Source organism: Phascolarctos cinereus, unplaced genomic scaffold, assembly GCF_003287225.1.
Source record: "Phascolarctos cinereus isolate Bilbo 61053 unplaced genomic scaffold, phaCin_HiC Scaffold_1;HRSCAF=81, whole genome shotgun sequence".
Classification (NCBI taxonomy): Eukaryota; Metazoa; Chordata; class Mammalia; order Diprotodontia; family Phascolarctidae; genus Phascolarctos; species Phascolarctos cinereus.
In genome coordinates this window covers 202,469,790-202,486,802 of record NW_027555514.1, presented here as the reverse complement: position 1 = coordinate 202,486,802, position 17,013 = coordinate 202,469,790, and the positions used below count along the sequence as shown (strand labels likewise).

The following is a 17,013-nucleotide window of genomic DNA, read 5'->3' as shown; positions in this document are numbered from 1 at the left end:
GATTGAACAGTCTGTGTACATAGTTGGTGAATACAAATGGAGGGCAAAAACATAACTAAAACAAAAGAATTATCTGACAAAATAAGATCTTCTTTTGTCTGTTTTCAAGGAGATGGTAGGCTAAGATTAAGTAACTAAAATGACTTCAACCAATACTACATTATTTAGGAGAAAATTCAGTCATGCATGTTTGACAGACAGGGGATGGCCAGATATAAGATGTGGTATGTAACAAAGATAAAACCAGATGCCATGGCAAAGAAAATAATAGTAATATAGTTTAATTATAGAAAAAGAAGATAGTCTACATTTGGCAATATTATAGCATTGTGCAAATAACATAAAAAAATTAGAAGTCAGATATGCAATAAATAACACAATCACTGATAACTGATGGTATTTTGAGAACCAAAGAGTATGCTGATAATTCCTTATAAATAAATCCCCATTTTAATCTAATTAATTTCATAATGAGTACTCTTAAGAAATTTCATAGAAAATGCTATAATCTTCTAAACTGACTCATCACAGTTCTCTTTTTTAATAAATATACAGATAATTATTTCAAAAATATTTCATTAAATTCCTAGCTGTAGTTGTCGTTCAGTTGTGTCCGACTCTTTGTGACCCCATTTGGGGTTTTCTTGGCAAAGACACTGGAGCGTTTGCCATTTCCTTCTCCAGCTCATTTGACCAATGAGGAAACCGAGACAGATTTGAATGACTTGCCCAGGGACACACAGCTAGTCTCTGAGGCCAGATCTGAACTGTGTTACTGACTCTAGGCCTGGAACTCTATCCATTGTGCCACCTAGCTTCCTCTCAAATAATGCAGTTTCCCCGATTAACTCTTTTAATTACACCTATTTTTGATTCTGCCTTATCTGAGATCATAATTGCTTTTTGTTCAGTTGTTGCAGGGGTGTCTGACTCTTTGTGACCCCATTTGGAGTTTTCTTGGCAAAGACACTGCAGTGGTATGCTATTTCCCTCTCCAGCTCATTTTGCAGATGAGGAAACTGAGGCAAACAGGGTTAAGTGACTTGCCCAGGGTCATATAACTAGTGTCCATAGCCAGATTTGATTCAGGAAAGTGAGTCTTCCTGGCTGTAGGTCAAACACTCTATCACTATACTACCTAGCTGCTCTATACCATAACCTAATACAGATCAGGAGAAGAAAATGTTTATTTTGGCAGGGATGTTTAAAGGGAGATTACAAGCAGAATTTTGGACCTGATAAGTGGGAGAACCCAGTTAGGCATTCAGGTGGACATTTTAACAAACAGATGAAAATATGGTACTAGAGGCTCCAGGATAGGTTTGGAAGTGGCAATATAGATCTGAGAGATACATAAAGGGAACTGCTAAAGTATATGAAATGTGTGGAGAAAGTGAAATAAAAGTGGAAAGATAAAACCTTAAGAATCAAGAATATAAATCTTCATAGGTTATGGAGGAGTAATAGTCAAGGTAGGAGGATAACCAGGAGAGCAGAGCCATCACAGCAGAAAAGAGAGGAAAGAGTATTATGAAGGGGTAATCAAAAGCACCAAACGATACAGAAAATACAACAAAAATAAAAACTTAAAAAAGATCACTGCCAGACTACAGGGCGTTGAGGTGTATGTGGTGAGGAAATGGAGGAAGCAAATTATAGGTGACACTCTAGAAGTCTAGTATCAGATTTGGTGGTGAAGAAGTAAAGAGAAATAGGAGGACACATTTATGTAGATAGCAAATCAAGACAAAGTTATTATAGGATAGAAAAGAGCATGTTTGTAAACAAGGTGAAGTAAAGAATAGAGAAAGAGACTGAATAGAAAAAATTAAAAAAAATAGAGGCAGCTAGGTGGTGCAATGGATAGAATACTGGCCCTGGAGTGAGGATGACCTGAGTTCAAATCTGGTCTCAGATGCTTGATACTTACTAGCTGTGTGACCCTGGGCAAGTGACTTAACCCCACTGCCTAGCAAAAAAGCAAAACCAAGATAGATAGATAGATAGATAGATAGATAGATAGATAGATAGATAGATAGATAAGTAAATAAATAAGTAAATAAATAAAAGGAAAGAGCCAATACAACAAACTACTAGAGGAGACAAAAGGGAGGAGAATCAAAGGCGTAAGTGGAGGAGTTAATTTTAGAAAGGAGGAAGTCATCTCATGCTCTGAGATTAAAGAGTAAAGAAGGTATAAGGACAGAAGTTTTGAGACATGGAGAAGATACAGAAAACAAAAGGGAAGCCTTTAATTTTCTTAATAAAGTAGTAAACTTTACATCTTCTGAAAGAGAAAAGGCTGGAAGTATAATGAGAGGTTTTTGAAGAGAGGAAAAGTTTACAAAAGCTGCTATAGAGAGCATGACAGACAAATAAAAGGGCCCTGTATAGTTCTTCATTGCCTAGTTGAGATTAGTAATTCAGACTGTAGTACTCAGTCATGCATAATATCAATATTAAATGTTTCCATGTTTATACATGTGTCTGTAAACATACAAAAGGTGACTACAATGGAATGACACTATTTTTTTTTGACACTAATCATTTTAAAACAAACATACTGCCTTGTCCCACCAGTACTGTTAGGGAAAGGAAGCCATGCCCCCTCCAGGATTCTAATCCATCATCAAGGACAAAGCGAGATGGATATGTTCAGGGAAAGCATAGGTAGCAAAACCAACTAGGCAAAAACAACCTGGTCAGGTTATGGTGAAAGACCTGGTAATGAAACTACTAGCAGTGGATCCTAAAAATAGGCACATAAAGAGAGTCTACAAGGCTAAAGCAGAGGGACCTAAAAACGAGAAGTTTAAACACAGTATCATAAAACTAGTGCAGTAAACTGGTATGCTAGAGATAGCTGGCAAGAAAACTGAACCCTATTGGGAACAGAGAAAAAGCATAATGAAAATGGTAGAAAACAGAAACTTCCAAAAAAGAGAGGGAACATTTAAAGAGACTATCAACCAAAAATTTATCACGCTCACACCTAGAGCTTTCTTTTAAGCTGGAGAGAGAGGCTGGAGAGGCCTTTCCATTCTGCCAAATGAAAGTTCTTTCTCTTGAAGGAAAGATACATACTAAAACATGTAAATCAACAAATGCTAATCTTTCAAGTAGTCACCACTGAAGAGAAATATAGTATTTCAACAATACCAACAATGCTCAAAACATTTTTAAAATAGCTTTTAAAACTTCCTCCGAAGTCGATGCCCATAAAAAAGAAAAATTCACAAAATAAAATCACTATCTGTTATAGTTATAACTTGGTTTATAACCCCCAACAGATTCCTGACTTGATCACTCCTCTAACTCACCAAATTTGACAATGGATGGCTTTTGTCTGGAAAAAAAAATCAAATCTAGTCCTCAAAGGAAGCTTATAACTAACAACTGAGGATATTTGAAAGAATGTGCCTACAGACTCCAAAGGTAATTTTTAAAAGGTTTCTTTTTAAATATTTAAATTAATTTATTATCTCTACCCTTCTCAAAGCCCCTCCCCTCTACTGATTTGTAGAGAGGAGGGCAGGGAAACAAGAAAAAAAAATTTTTTTTTTGGCTAAGCAATGGGGTTAAGTGACTTGCCCAGGGTCACTCAGCTAGTAAGCATTATGTGTCTGAGGCCGGATTTGAACTCAGGTCCTCCTGACTCCAGAGCCAGTGTTCTATCCACTGCACCACCTAGCTGTCCCCTGAAACAAAACTCTTAACAAACATGCATAGTCCAACAAAAAAATTCCTGCACTGGCTATGTCCAAAATTGCATGGCGCATTCTGGATTATCTGGTCTTATCACTTTTTTGGCATGAGGTGGATAGTGTAATTGATTGTTAGTCTTCTGAAGGCGAAGGCAATTTCAAAAGAATTCTAAAAATGTATTGCATAATGACAATGATAGCATTAAAAGTTGCTCAATATCAAAGTTCGCTGATCACATTACTTTATATGAATGTGATTTTTTTTTAAAACTATCCTCTAAGGATCCTTGACCCTCATCTACCTTTTTACTATTAGTATAGAGGTAATAAATTTGTTTGGTTCTACAAAAATTAGACCTTTAAAATGTGATATTAGTGTTTAAGTTAGGCTAAAAATATTTTACTATTTGCAACAAAATGACTAGATACTTAATGGTAGGTCAGAAATCAATCTAACCTCTCCCATTTCATTACCTCTGGCAAACAAAAGCAATTATTATCACTTACCTGGGACAATGATATGTAAAATAGTTTGAAGTGCCTCCAGCTGCACTGTTGATGAGGTTTTGTGACTTTTCATAATTTTTATTATGTTAGATGTCACTGATGCCATTACATCTAGGTGAAGGTTACTGAAGATATGAAATTTAAATAAGTGATAAAAAGTGAAACATACTACAAGGAACATCTATACATTCAAAACCATGATACGAGACACATGTTATATGCAGGATTTTAATTCAATTAAAATTGTATACAATAACTCTTGGAACATCGTCAAAGTAATCTTTTACACTGAACATACAAGAAATTTAATAGCAACCTGAATGTGGGTCAGTATGTTAAGCTACTAAAGTCAATCAAATTTCCCATGTTCTTATTAAATTTTTATATATGCAACAAAGCGTATTCTTCTGGAAGAAAAGGGACTTCCTGTGTAAAAACTGGTATGGCATATGACTGGGCTCAGTATTGTCACATGACAGATTTTTTAGGCTACAAATACTAATTTCTTCTCCACACATAAAATTTTCATATGTAACATATTACATCTACATATTTCCTCAATGGAATGTAATAATTTTTAAAATAGCTATTAAACTGCCTAATTTCCAGCTATAATAATTTAAAGTCTCACATGTATTCCTGAAAATTCCTGAGACTGAAAATCATTTCAAGGGCATTTTCACGCATAATTTTAAAGCACTTTTGCACCTTCATTTCTCATTTGCCAGTACTGATCAAACAATTAGCTTGCAACTATAGTAACTGCAATGAAATATCTCTCATATATATACTTTTTTCTAACCTGGTGTGATAGTACACAGTCAACTACTCATTTGGAAATTACTCCTGTCCCAGTAACTTTTTCCTGTCTTCTTTATGTATTTTAATCAGTTTTAAAATTCAGTACCTTATATGGGAAATCAAAAATTTTATGGAGTTGTACTAATGGTTTTGAATGGTAGTCAGTTAGTAGGGTCCAAATCTAAGTCAGCTGCATTAGAGAGACAGCTAAGGAGATTTCTCCCTGCTTGTACCTATTTCTCTTGTACCACTGGATCAAATGAAATCAAATGAGATAACACATAATGTGTATAGTAAGATAGCTATCATCACTTAAACAGTTTGAAGTATAGTTAAGTACTGCCTATGAATGCAACTACAGATTTGCCCCCTCTTAAATCTAGCACCTGTGAATAAAAGTTGAAGTTTTAAGTAGTAATTCTAAAATTCTAGAAATAAAGGTGCTTTCTATCACTGAAGGGCCTTATGTCTAAGATTATATGAGACTACAAAATTAACTCATATAGGACCATATTTCTCAAAGAAAAGTTTTAACATTCAAATTTTTGAAATTATTAAAAACAGCTTATAACAAAATTTTATCTGATCTCAAATCAGGCACATTAGATAACTCCATAATTCTACTATTACCTTCCTTCCAAAAGATGATTTAACATTTTGCATCCACTTTCAGCCACTTCAGTGAAGTGTAAATGCTTCATCATTAATAGCAGTACATTCCAGTATATTCCTTTTGACAACAGGGCTTTTCTGACATTAACTACAAGATAATATATATTATTTGCAGAAATGAAAATATTTTTCTGTAAATGTTTTACAAAAGAATTAATTCACATACTCCACATTAATAGGAAAAACAGAATAATACAAATTTACTTGTATAAAAATGCCAAAAATGTGAAATGATAAATACTGGCAGGGCTGCAGGAAAACAGCATTATCAATGCACCATTGGTGGAGTTGTTAATTGGTCCAACTATTCTGGAAAGCAATTTGAAGTTATGCCCCAAAAGCGAATAAATCTGGCATACACTTTGATCCAGCAATATGTTAAAAAAGAACAAAGAAAGAGAAAAGGCACTTATAAGCCTATTAACTGAGCAATGGTTAAACAAATTACTGTATATGAATTAATCATATACTGTAAGAAATGATGAAAGAGTTGGTTTGAGATAAACCTAGGAAAGGCTTGTATGCACTAACATAGAGTGAAATGAACAGAACTAAGAGAATAATTTATGTAATAACAACAACTTTAAAAGTATTAACTCTAATTAATGCAAGGACCATTCTATATCAAACTGCTTGCCTTCTCAATGAAATGAGAGTGGGGAGGGAAGAAGGGACAGAAAAATTAAATACTAAATAATTTTTTTTTAAAAAGCTAGAATAGGGCAAGTGGAAGCTAATGACTATGAAACATCAAGAATCAATCAAGAAAATTCAAACGAATGAAAAAAAGACGATGTAAAATACTTTATGGAAAAAAATGACCTCGAAAATATATCCAGGAGAGACAATATCAGAAATCACTGGACTATCTGAAAGCCATAATCAAAATACGGATCTAGACAGTATAAAAGTGTCAAGGAAAACTGACCTGTGATGGAACCAGAGGGCAAAATAAGCATCGAAAGAATCCACCAATCACCTCAGCAAAGACATCCCAAAATAAAAACTCCAAGGAACATTACCACTAAATTTCAGAGCTATCATGTCAAAGAAAAAATACCACATGTGGCCAGAAAGAAACAATTCAAATATTGCTGAGCCACAATCAGGATCACACAGGTCTTGGCAGCTGGCAACACTAAAGAATCAGAGGTCATAGAACATGAAATTCTGGAAGGCAAAGGAGCTAGGACCATAACCAAGAATCACTTACCTGGCAAAATTAAGCATAACATATCAAGGGGGGAAAAAAGCCATTCTATGAAATAGAAGGATTTCAAGCTTTTAGAAGGAGAAGACCAGAACTAAACCAAAAATATGACTTCCAATATCAAGACTCAAGAAAAGCATAAACTGATAAAAAGGGAAAAGAAAACATAAGGGATTCAATAGAGCTAAACTGTTTACATCCATACATGAGAAGATGATACTTATAACTCCTAAAAACTGTATCACTAACAGTACAGATAGAAAGAATATACACAGATAGCTGATATGGGTAATAAGGTGAATTTGAGGAAATAACAAAAAAAAATAATTAAGGGATGGAAAGAGGAATACATTGGGTGCAGAAGGAAGGGAGAGGTAGAGTGGGGTAAATTATTTCACATGAAGAGGCAAGAAAAACCTATTACAGTGGAGCAGAAAATGAGAGTGATGCAACAAGCATCACTTGAATCTTAATCTCATCAGCATTGGCTCAAATAGGGAATAATATACATTATCAGTTGAATATAGAAATCTATCTTACACAACAGGGAAGGGGGGAGGAGACTAAGTAAAGGCTGGGGTGGGGACTGACAGAAGGGGAGGTGGTAGCAAACAGAAGCAAAATGCTGGTGAGGAGGGAAAAGATGAAAGGAGAGAGAAGACAAACAGGAGGAAGAATAGGATGGAGGGTAATACACAGGTTGTAATCATAACTGTAAAGGTGAATGTGATGAACTCTCCATAAAATGGAAGCAGATAGAAGAATGGATCAAAAACCAATACCCTATAATATGTTGCTTACAAGAAACACACTTGAAAGCACAGAGGCATGTACAGAGTAAAGTTAACAGGCTGGAACAGAATCTACTATGCCTCAGCTGAAGTAAAAAAGCAAGGGTAGCAATCCTTATCTCAGACAAAGTAAAAGCCAAATTAGACCTAATTAAAAGAAGAAACTACATCTAGCTAAAGGTACCATAAGCCAATGAGGTATTATCAATACTAAACATATGTGCACCAAGTGGTATGGCATCCAAATTCTTAAATGAGGAAGTAAATGAATTACAGGAAGAAACAGACAGCAAATCCAATGGGGGACCACAACTGTTCCTTCTCAGAACTCAATAAATCCAACCAAACAATAAACAAGAAAGAAACTAGAATATTAGAAAAGTTAGATATGACAGACCTTTAGAGAAAACTGGATGGGAACAGAAAGGAATATACACATAATGGGTGATAACATAAGCAAATCAAGAGAGCATGGAATAGTTTATCTATCAAATTTATGAATAAGTGAAAAACTTAGGACCAAAGAAGATATAGAGAGCAAACAAAAGGTAAAATAGATCATTTCAATTACATAAAATTTAAAAGTTTCTGCACAAACCAATGCAACCAAAATTATAAGGAAAGCAGAAAACTGAGGAAAAAATTTTTACAACTAGTATCTCTGATAAAGGCCTCATTTCTCAAAAATATAGAGAACTGAGCCAAATTTATAAAAATACAAATCATTCCCCAATTGATAAATGGTAAAAGGATATGAACAGGCAGTTTTCAGACAAAGAAATCTATCAAAGTGGCTATCAAAAAAAAGGAAAATGCTGGATGATGGAAGGGATGTGGCAAAACGGGGACACTAAAGCACTGTTGGTGGAGTTGTGAACTGATCTAATCATTCCAGAGGGCAATTTGGAACTATGTCCAAAGGGCTATGATACTGTGCAGACCCTTTGATCCAGCAATACCACTGCTAAGTCTACATCCTAAAGACACCCAAATAAAGGGAAAAGTACCTATTTGTACAAAAATATTTACAGCATCTCTTTCTGTGGTGGCTAAGAATTGGAAATCAAAGGGATGCAGGGATGTCCATCAACTGAGAAATGGCTAAACAAACTGTGACATATGACTGTAATGTAATGTTATTGTGCTGTAAGAAATGACAAGCAAGATGATTTCAGAAAATCCTGGAAAGACTTACATGAACTGATGCATGAACAGAACCAAGTGAACATTGCACATAGTAAGAGCAATATTGTTTGATGAAGAACTGTGAATGACCTAGCTCTTCACAGGAGTACATGGTCCAAGACAATTCCAAAGGACTAATGATGAAGCATACTATCTGTCTTCAGAGAAGGAACTGCTACTTATTGAATATAGACTGAAGCATGCTATTTTCCACTTTCTTTCTTTCATTTTTTTCTTTTATTCGAGTCTTCTTATACAAAATGACTATTATGGAAATGTTTTACATAATTATACACGTATAACCTATATCTGCTTAAAATCTCAGGGAGGGAAAAGGGGAGGGAGGGATAAATAGAATGTGGAAGTGAAAACTTTAAATAAACATGTTAAAAAAATTTTTTTAAATAATAAAATGGATAAGAACTTGCAATTGGGCTTTGGGTGAGGGAAAGAAAAGAGGGTCAGGGAAGCAAAGCAGATGGTACCAAACCTACAACACTGGAGTTGAGCACACTTCTCTCGCATAATCCTAATTTTTATAAATAAAGTGTTAGAAACAAGAAAAGGAAAAACATAAAAGCATAGAATGGAGAGCAATATACAATTATTATAACCATGAATGTGAATGGGATAAACTCACTCTTAAAATGGAAATGGATAGCAAAAAAGGATTAGAAATCAGAATCCCACATTTCATATTTACAAGACAAATACTCATACATATTTAAAACAGAGGGCTAGAGTAAAAACTATTATACTTCAGCTGAAGTAAATACTTAGGAACTCTGAGCAATCTATCACTAATCATGGCTTTAGAGGTCTGATAATGCAACATGTCACTTCCTGACAGAGAGGTGATGGACTCAAGATACAAAGTGAGATAATCATTTTAAGACAGAATCAATGTGATGTCTTTTGCTTAACTATGAATATATGTTGGATGAATATTGTTTTTATTTATTTTCAATGAAAGAAGGAGGTAGGGGGAATAGAAAATTAACGCTTTTTAACTGACAAAAGGTAAAGTAAAATAAGAACTACACTAAAAATAAAATAAAAATTTAATGATATAAAAACTTTTACATCATAAGCTATTCCTTACCATTTTGTTTTGATAGAGTTGACAATGCATTAGCAGCCGCCTGAAATACTTCTTTTGATGAAGAATGCATCAGCATGGCAAGCAGCATTTCCCTATGTACTGGATACCTTTTTCAAATGTAAATTTAAAAATTAACAATAACTTTTAATGATTATTTCAATTGTTCTCTATGAAAAATGTCTAAAATATTTAATAAATTATACTTAAGCAATTTTTGTAATTTTCCACTGGGACTGGTTAACATTGAGATAGAAATCATAAGCTGCTGAGAAAATAAGCATTTTTCACTACCCTTTCAACAGTGATTCTGGGCAGAAATTATAAGAGATAGTAAGGTCAGAGAGTAATAAGAAGAGAGTTAAAGAGAGAATAAGAGAAGGAGGGAAATGTCAATGGTAACAGAAAAGTACAGCTAATAAAAGGTACTGAAGGGAAATTCGCACAGAAAATGGAGATAGAATGCAAGCTTACATAACAAAAGCATCATTATTTATGTTAGAAATTATCTTTGCAAAAACAATAAATTTACATTAGCATCTTACACCACAGTTCAAAACAAATACTTGACAAATATGAAAAATATTATAAAGTTTTAAAACTGGTCAAAAATGGATGGAAGCATCTTTCACAACTATGGCTAGTTAGAGACTTCATTAAACAAGGAAAAGAGATGACAAAACATAAAACAAACAATTTTGATGATAGAAAAGTTAAAAAAATTTTATGTAAAGAAAATGAAAGGAACCAAGATAAGAAGGTAAGCAGTAGATTGAGGAAGAAATCTTTGCAACAGATATCACGTAGGAAAGCAGTATGAAGCAATGTAAAAAATGCTTGATTTGAAATCCGAGAACCTGAAATCAAATGCTAGCTCCATCATTTACTACCTGTATGACCTCGGGCAAGGTACTTAAGCTTTATAGGCTTCAGTTCCCTCATCTGTAAAATCAGGAGATTGGATTAAATGACCTCTGTGGTCATCTATGAAAAAGGTTTGATATTTAAAATATATGGGGAATTAAAGAAATATATACAAAAATCAAGAGTCAGTTCCCAATATATAAACTGTCAAAAAATATGAACAAGTGGCTTTCAAAAGAACCATAAATTACTTTTTAAAAAAATCCCACAAATTGCTCCAAACCGCAATGAGAAATGCAAATAAAAGCAACTCTAAGGTTTCATTTCACCTACCGCAAATTGGCAAAGATGAAGGAGAACAAGGGAAAGGAAAAGGAATAACTATTTATTTATCATGTATTATGCACCATACAGTGTGTTAAGCACCTCTTACAAATATCATTTGATAAGAAGAGAATAAATATAAGGAGTTCAGAAAACCACTGAAAGCAAGATAATATATACATCTACAAAAAAGATGTCAAACATGCAGTGACTCCCAAGGTTGGCCCAAACTAGATTAAAGTGTACTTGAGATATATTGAACATGATAAATAAAAATACAGACAATGTTAATACATGGTCCTCCTTTCTATTTGAGTTTCACACCACTTTGACAACTAAAAGAACTAAAACTAAACAAAAACAACAATAAATTAAAACTGAAAAGTATAAAGAATAGTATTTGCTCTCAATAAGAGATGAGGAAACATACCTCCCCTCTTCTTACTAAACAAGTGTAGGCTTATGAGTACAAAATGCTGTATGTTGCCTGTTGTGATCGATTTATTAATTGGTTTTGCTATACTATTTGTTTTTTCTTTTAATTCTTTGTTAAGAAAAAGTCTGTCATTGGTGCAAGAGAAGGGGATATATTTTGAAATAAATGAGTTAGAGATACAAAAGGTAATCATTACCCAAATGATACTTGGACAAAGAATATGAAAAAAAGAATTTTCTGTGTAACAAATAAAAGCCAATAAACAGTCATATGAAAAAATGTTCCAAATCACTAAAAATTAGAAAAATTCAAATTAACGTAATTCTGAAGCTCAAGTTAGAAAAACTGACAAAAAAGGAAAATTACCAATGTAAAGTTGTAGGAAAACAGGTGAAGAAATATGCTGGTGATGGAGTTGTGAATGGGTCTAGCCATTCTAAAGAGCAATTTGGAAATGCATTTTCACAGCTACTAAACTACTAACACAACAATGTCATTAGTAAACCTATATACCAAAGAGATCAAAGAAAGAAGAACCTATGCGTAAAAAAAAAAATCTATAGCAACTTTTTTTGTGGTAGCAAAGAATTGGAAATTAAAGTGGATGTCTCTCAAATGGTAAATAGTTGAATAAAAATGGTATATATGAATGTAAGGGAACAGTACTGTTATAAAAAAAATAATGAAAGGAACAATTTCATTGAAACCTGGGAAAACCTATATACATTGCATGGGGAAGTGAGCAAAACACAACAACACTAAAAATAAACAACTTTGAAGGCCTTTAGAATCCTCATCAACACAACAAACAGCCATGATTTTGGAGGACAGATAATGAATCATGCTAACCACCCCCAACGAAGAGAAGATGGACTCCAGTATAGAATGACACATATTTTCTGGATAAGGTCAATGCAGGAACTGTTTTGCTTAATTACACATACCCATTAGAAGGTTTTTTTGTTTTGTTTTGTTTTGTTTTACAACAGAGAGAGGAAGGAGAAAAAAAGAAAATCAATTTTTGTTCACTGAAAAAATAAAATGTAAATTTTTAAAAAAAGACATTCATGAAACTTTGTAAAAGGAATGAAAAAGAAATTTGCTGTGAAGGACTTATATAAATTGGGTTTGCAAGCTGAAAATTAAAACTGAATAACTGCCACATGAATATTCCTTATGTACCCTCCTAAAATATGCAAATACAAAACAGGATGATAGTGATATTCTTCGAAGAGTAATATTATTCATCCTTCCAGATTGGTTAGTCAACAAGAATTTATTAAGCAACTTATGTGTCAGGCACTGCACTAAGTATTTAGGATACAAAGAAAGGCAAAAAAATGGTCCCTGAACTCAAAAAGCACACATTGTAAAGGGAAAGAAAATGTGCAGATAACTTTGTACATATAAGATATATATAGGGCTAATGTAAGTTAATCAAAGAGGAAAGGTACTAGCAGAAGTGAGGGAAGAAGGATAGGACTTGGAAAGAGAAGGCTAGATTTTAGATGAGGAAAGCCAGGAAAGCTAGAAAGTGAAGGAGGAGAATGTGAGAAGATCATATATGAGGAACAGCAAGCCAACCAATGTAGTTCAATTAGAGAGTTCATGGAAGGAAATCAAGGGTAAGAAGAATGGAAAGGCTTGCAAGGGGTCAGGTTGAGAAGGCCATTAAATATCAAATAGAAGATTTACGTAGAGGTAACAGACTCAATTAGAGAAGTGTAGCCAAATGATGTTTGCCATTAATCTTCTGTTGTCAATATGAAACCAACAAGTATCTGTTAAGCACCTACCATGTGCCAGGCACTGTGTTTAGAGCTAGGGATACGAAAAAAAGTAAAAGGCCCTGCACTCAAGGAGCTCACAACCTAATGAGGGAGACAACATGAAAATAACTAGATATAAGCAAGTTAAGTAAGGGATAAATAAGAAAACATTAATAGAGGGAAGGCACTAAAATTAAGAGGGAATGGGAAAGGCTTTCTGTAGAAAGTGGTATTTTAACTGGGACTTGAAGGAGCCAGGGAAGCCAGAAGGCAGAGACAAAGAGGGAGAAGATTCCAGACATGTAGAACTGCCACTGAAAATGCCTAGAGCTGAGAGATGTCTTGTTTGAGGAAAAGCAGGGAGACCAGGGTGCCTAGATGTATTGTGATATGGTAGCATTTATGGATGAAACTGGAAATACGCTATTTTGAATGTTCACTGATTACCCAAAAGTCACTAGCTTACTGGAATTTCTATTAAGACTTCAATAGCTTTCAATTATAACTTTTGTTAAAGTAAGTTAGCAAATAACTTATTGAAGGCACTGAGGTCCAAACACTGTGAATCTACTATCATCTCTGGAGAAACTCTCAGATATACATAAAGATCTTCTAAAGTAAAAATATTAATTTTAGCAAATAACTTCTTCTAATTTAATTAACATTTATAAACATAAAATCATTACTACTGACTGGTCATCTTCATCTCCAATATTTTCATGTAAATTGCTTTGGTACATAAGTAGATTGTTCAAAGCCCAGCATGCAGCCTCCTGGATTGGGGGGAAAAAAAAGTTTATATAATTATATAAACAACTCTCAATCAATCTGAAAAGTGACTTAGTAGTAATCAAACCTGCACATCTGTGTTCTTTCTATGCAATGTCAATGCTCTGTAACTGGCTTCTAGCCAGTATAATTTATTGTCCTCATCATCTTCCTGATTCTTTTTCTTTTCTTCAAAATCTTGGTTTAAAATAATAGTTTCAGCTTGAAGATAAAAATGCCATAAATTAGTCCTAATTTGGAATGACTGCCGTGTGATTTCATATTTCAAAATGGATAAAGCTTAACCTCTACTGATATAGTATATTAATAAACAGTGAAAACAAAATACGTAACATTCAATGAATAATATTACCAGACGGCACTTCACTTCTAGAATAAATCCAACTGTGTCACAATTCTTAGACCAACCACACACGTATCACTAAATTATTTTTTCTTTTCCCTCATTTTAAGTTGAACTTATGCTTATTTTATTGAAGGTTATTCTGAAGAGGACCATACTTAAAAATATCACCCCCAAAAAAAGTTCATCACAATTTTAATTCACAGAAGGGACACTCATTTTCAGATGTGGCCAATGGGAATTTATTTTGCTTGCCCAATGCATAACTCTTACAAAAGCTTTGTTTCTCTCTTTTTTTCTTTGGTGGGACGGAGGGGGAAGGGCAAAAGAAAATAAATGTTTATTAACTGAAGAAAAATCAATGAAATTAAATTCATGAAAAGAGGAATAGGAGACAGTGTAGAAGGCCCTATAATTGAAGGCTCTACAGGTTCTCTGGATTAGGGAGCTCCAAAGATATCTGTCTCAATTATGCCCAGAAGATTGTTCTAAAACTTAGCTATCTAGATGCTCTTCTTATTAATATTACCTTTCCCAAAATGATATATTATGATGACTTTAATGAGCATACATCATTTGGAAAATTTCTGTGATTAATATGATCAACCTATTGAATAAATTTAGCATTGGCATCTTCTTTAAAAGCAACCTGTGAGTACATTGAATTGTGGAGGAAGCAATAGTTGTGAGTCCAGCTCCATAACTGGAAAAACCACAATGCTGGAAGCAACTAGTCCTGGAGTCAGGAAGACTTGATTTCAAATCTAGCCTTACACACTTACTAGCTGTGTGACCCTGGACAAGTCACTTAGCCTTTGTTTGTCTCAATTTCCCCATCTGTAAAATGGGCATAATAGTAGTTACTATATTCCAAGGTTGTTGTGAGGATCAAATGAGATAATAATTATAAAAGCACTTAGCATAGTGCCTGGCACACAGTAAACACTATATGAATGTTAGTAATTAGCTATTACTATTCAACAAAGAGAATCTTTTGTGTTTAAAGAAAATTATTATAAATAAATGAACAAAGATGAAAGTACTACTTCTAGCTAGATCATATCTTCTGGAATACAAGTGAATAAACGTAAAGATTCTTTAGGAAGCTATTTTGTAGAGTTTCCAAGCTGATTATTTATATATTATTTCAGCCCCCAACCTCTACTCCATGGAGAATTCTGATCAATGTGTTACTTTTCAAATTTTTTTAGAGCAAAATCAACTAGAGTTTTAATGAAATTCCAAAAATTTTCATGCCTATGGTTTATTTTCTAAGCATGAGACATTTTGTTTTTGAAGTCTCCTTTAAATTACATTAAGATGGGGTGAGGAGGGAGGGAGCAGAGCCAAGATGGCAGAAGCTACTCAGCTGTACTTTCTCAATATGCCTTTCAAAGCAACTTTAAAATGATTTCTGAAAGCGAATTTTGGAGCAGCAGAATGAACAAAAGGGCTGGGTGAAACATTTTCTAGCCTAAGAAAACTTAAAAGGTCAGCAGGAGAAGTCTGGGGCACCTGGATGGAGGCCTGTCCAGAACATACAAAAATTGCTGCAGCAACTACAGCCTCAGTGGCAGCAGTAGCTTCAGAAGTTTCCGGCTTACAGACAATAAGGGAGTTGAACCACTGGTCAGAAAGGGATAACAGGGGCCCCTTTGCTAACACTAGGTACAGCTGGCACTGAATGGCAATTTTATTGCCCAGAGGCAGTTTGAGGTTGAAGTTCCAAAGCAGAGAAGAGCACTGAGGGTTTGTCACAAGGAGCCTTGAGTACAGTCCTAAAGCAAAGAGCAGGGGACAAGGGACCCTTCAGGAGACAACTGACCATACCTCTCCCAGGATCATAACACCTTGGAAACACCAACAATTTGCAGACCTCTCTTTTTGTGATGGCAAAGGATTGGAAATTGAGGGAATGTTCACCAGTTAGGGAATGGTTGAACAAGTTGGGGCTTATGATGATGAGGGGGTGGTTTCAGAAAAAAACATGAGAAGACCTATACAAAATGATGCAAGTGAAGTGAGAAGAACTGGGAGACTATTGTGCCAAGTAAAAACAATAATCAACTGTGAAAGACACGACTACTCTGATCAATACAATAATCCAAGACAATTCCAAAGGACTCGTGAAGAAAAATATACTAGCCACCTCCACAGACAGAACTGATCAACTCTGAGTGCACCCAAAGTAAAATTTTCTCACTTTAGTTTTCCTGCTTTTTTTTTGGAAATATAAGAAAATATGTTTTGCATGATTTTACATATATAATTGATATTATATTGTTTGCCTTTTCAGTGGGTGGGGGATGGGGATGACAGGGAGGGAGAAAATTTGGAAAGCATACTTTAAAAAGAAAACAATGTTTAAAATAAATAAATTTAAATGTTAAATAAATTACATTAAGAAAACAAAGATACAACTTTCAAGGCTTTACTTTTAGCAGTAAGACTTATTTCTATTCGTAAAAGATTTATCTTATAAAAAGATCCTATCTAGTCTTTAGTATTCAGTAACATAT

General features: G+C 34.2%; 1 protein-coding gene across 1 annotated transcript in view; it reads right to left on the bottom strand.

The window, feature by feature from the left end:
• Nucleotides 1–17,013, bottom strand: part of LRRK2 (leucine rich repeat kinase 2) — a 204,874-nt gene that overhangs the window by 150,659 nt on the left and 37,202 nt on the right. Inside the window, exons 9-13 of the mRNA XM_020973685.2 lie at nt 14,219–14,352; nt 14,056–14,135; nt 9,973–10,079; nt 5,643–5,772; nt 4,212–4,336 (exon numbers count right to left, since the gene is read on the bottom strand). Of these exons, the coding sequence (XP_020829344.1) occupies nt 4,212–4,336; nt 5,643–5,772; nt 9,973–10,079; nt 14,056–14,135; nt 14,219–14,352 (576 nt within the window). The remainder of the gene's footprint in view (nt 1–4,211; nt 4,337–5,642; nt 5,773–9,972; nt 10,080–14,055; nt 14,136–14,218; nt 14,353–17,013) is intronic.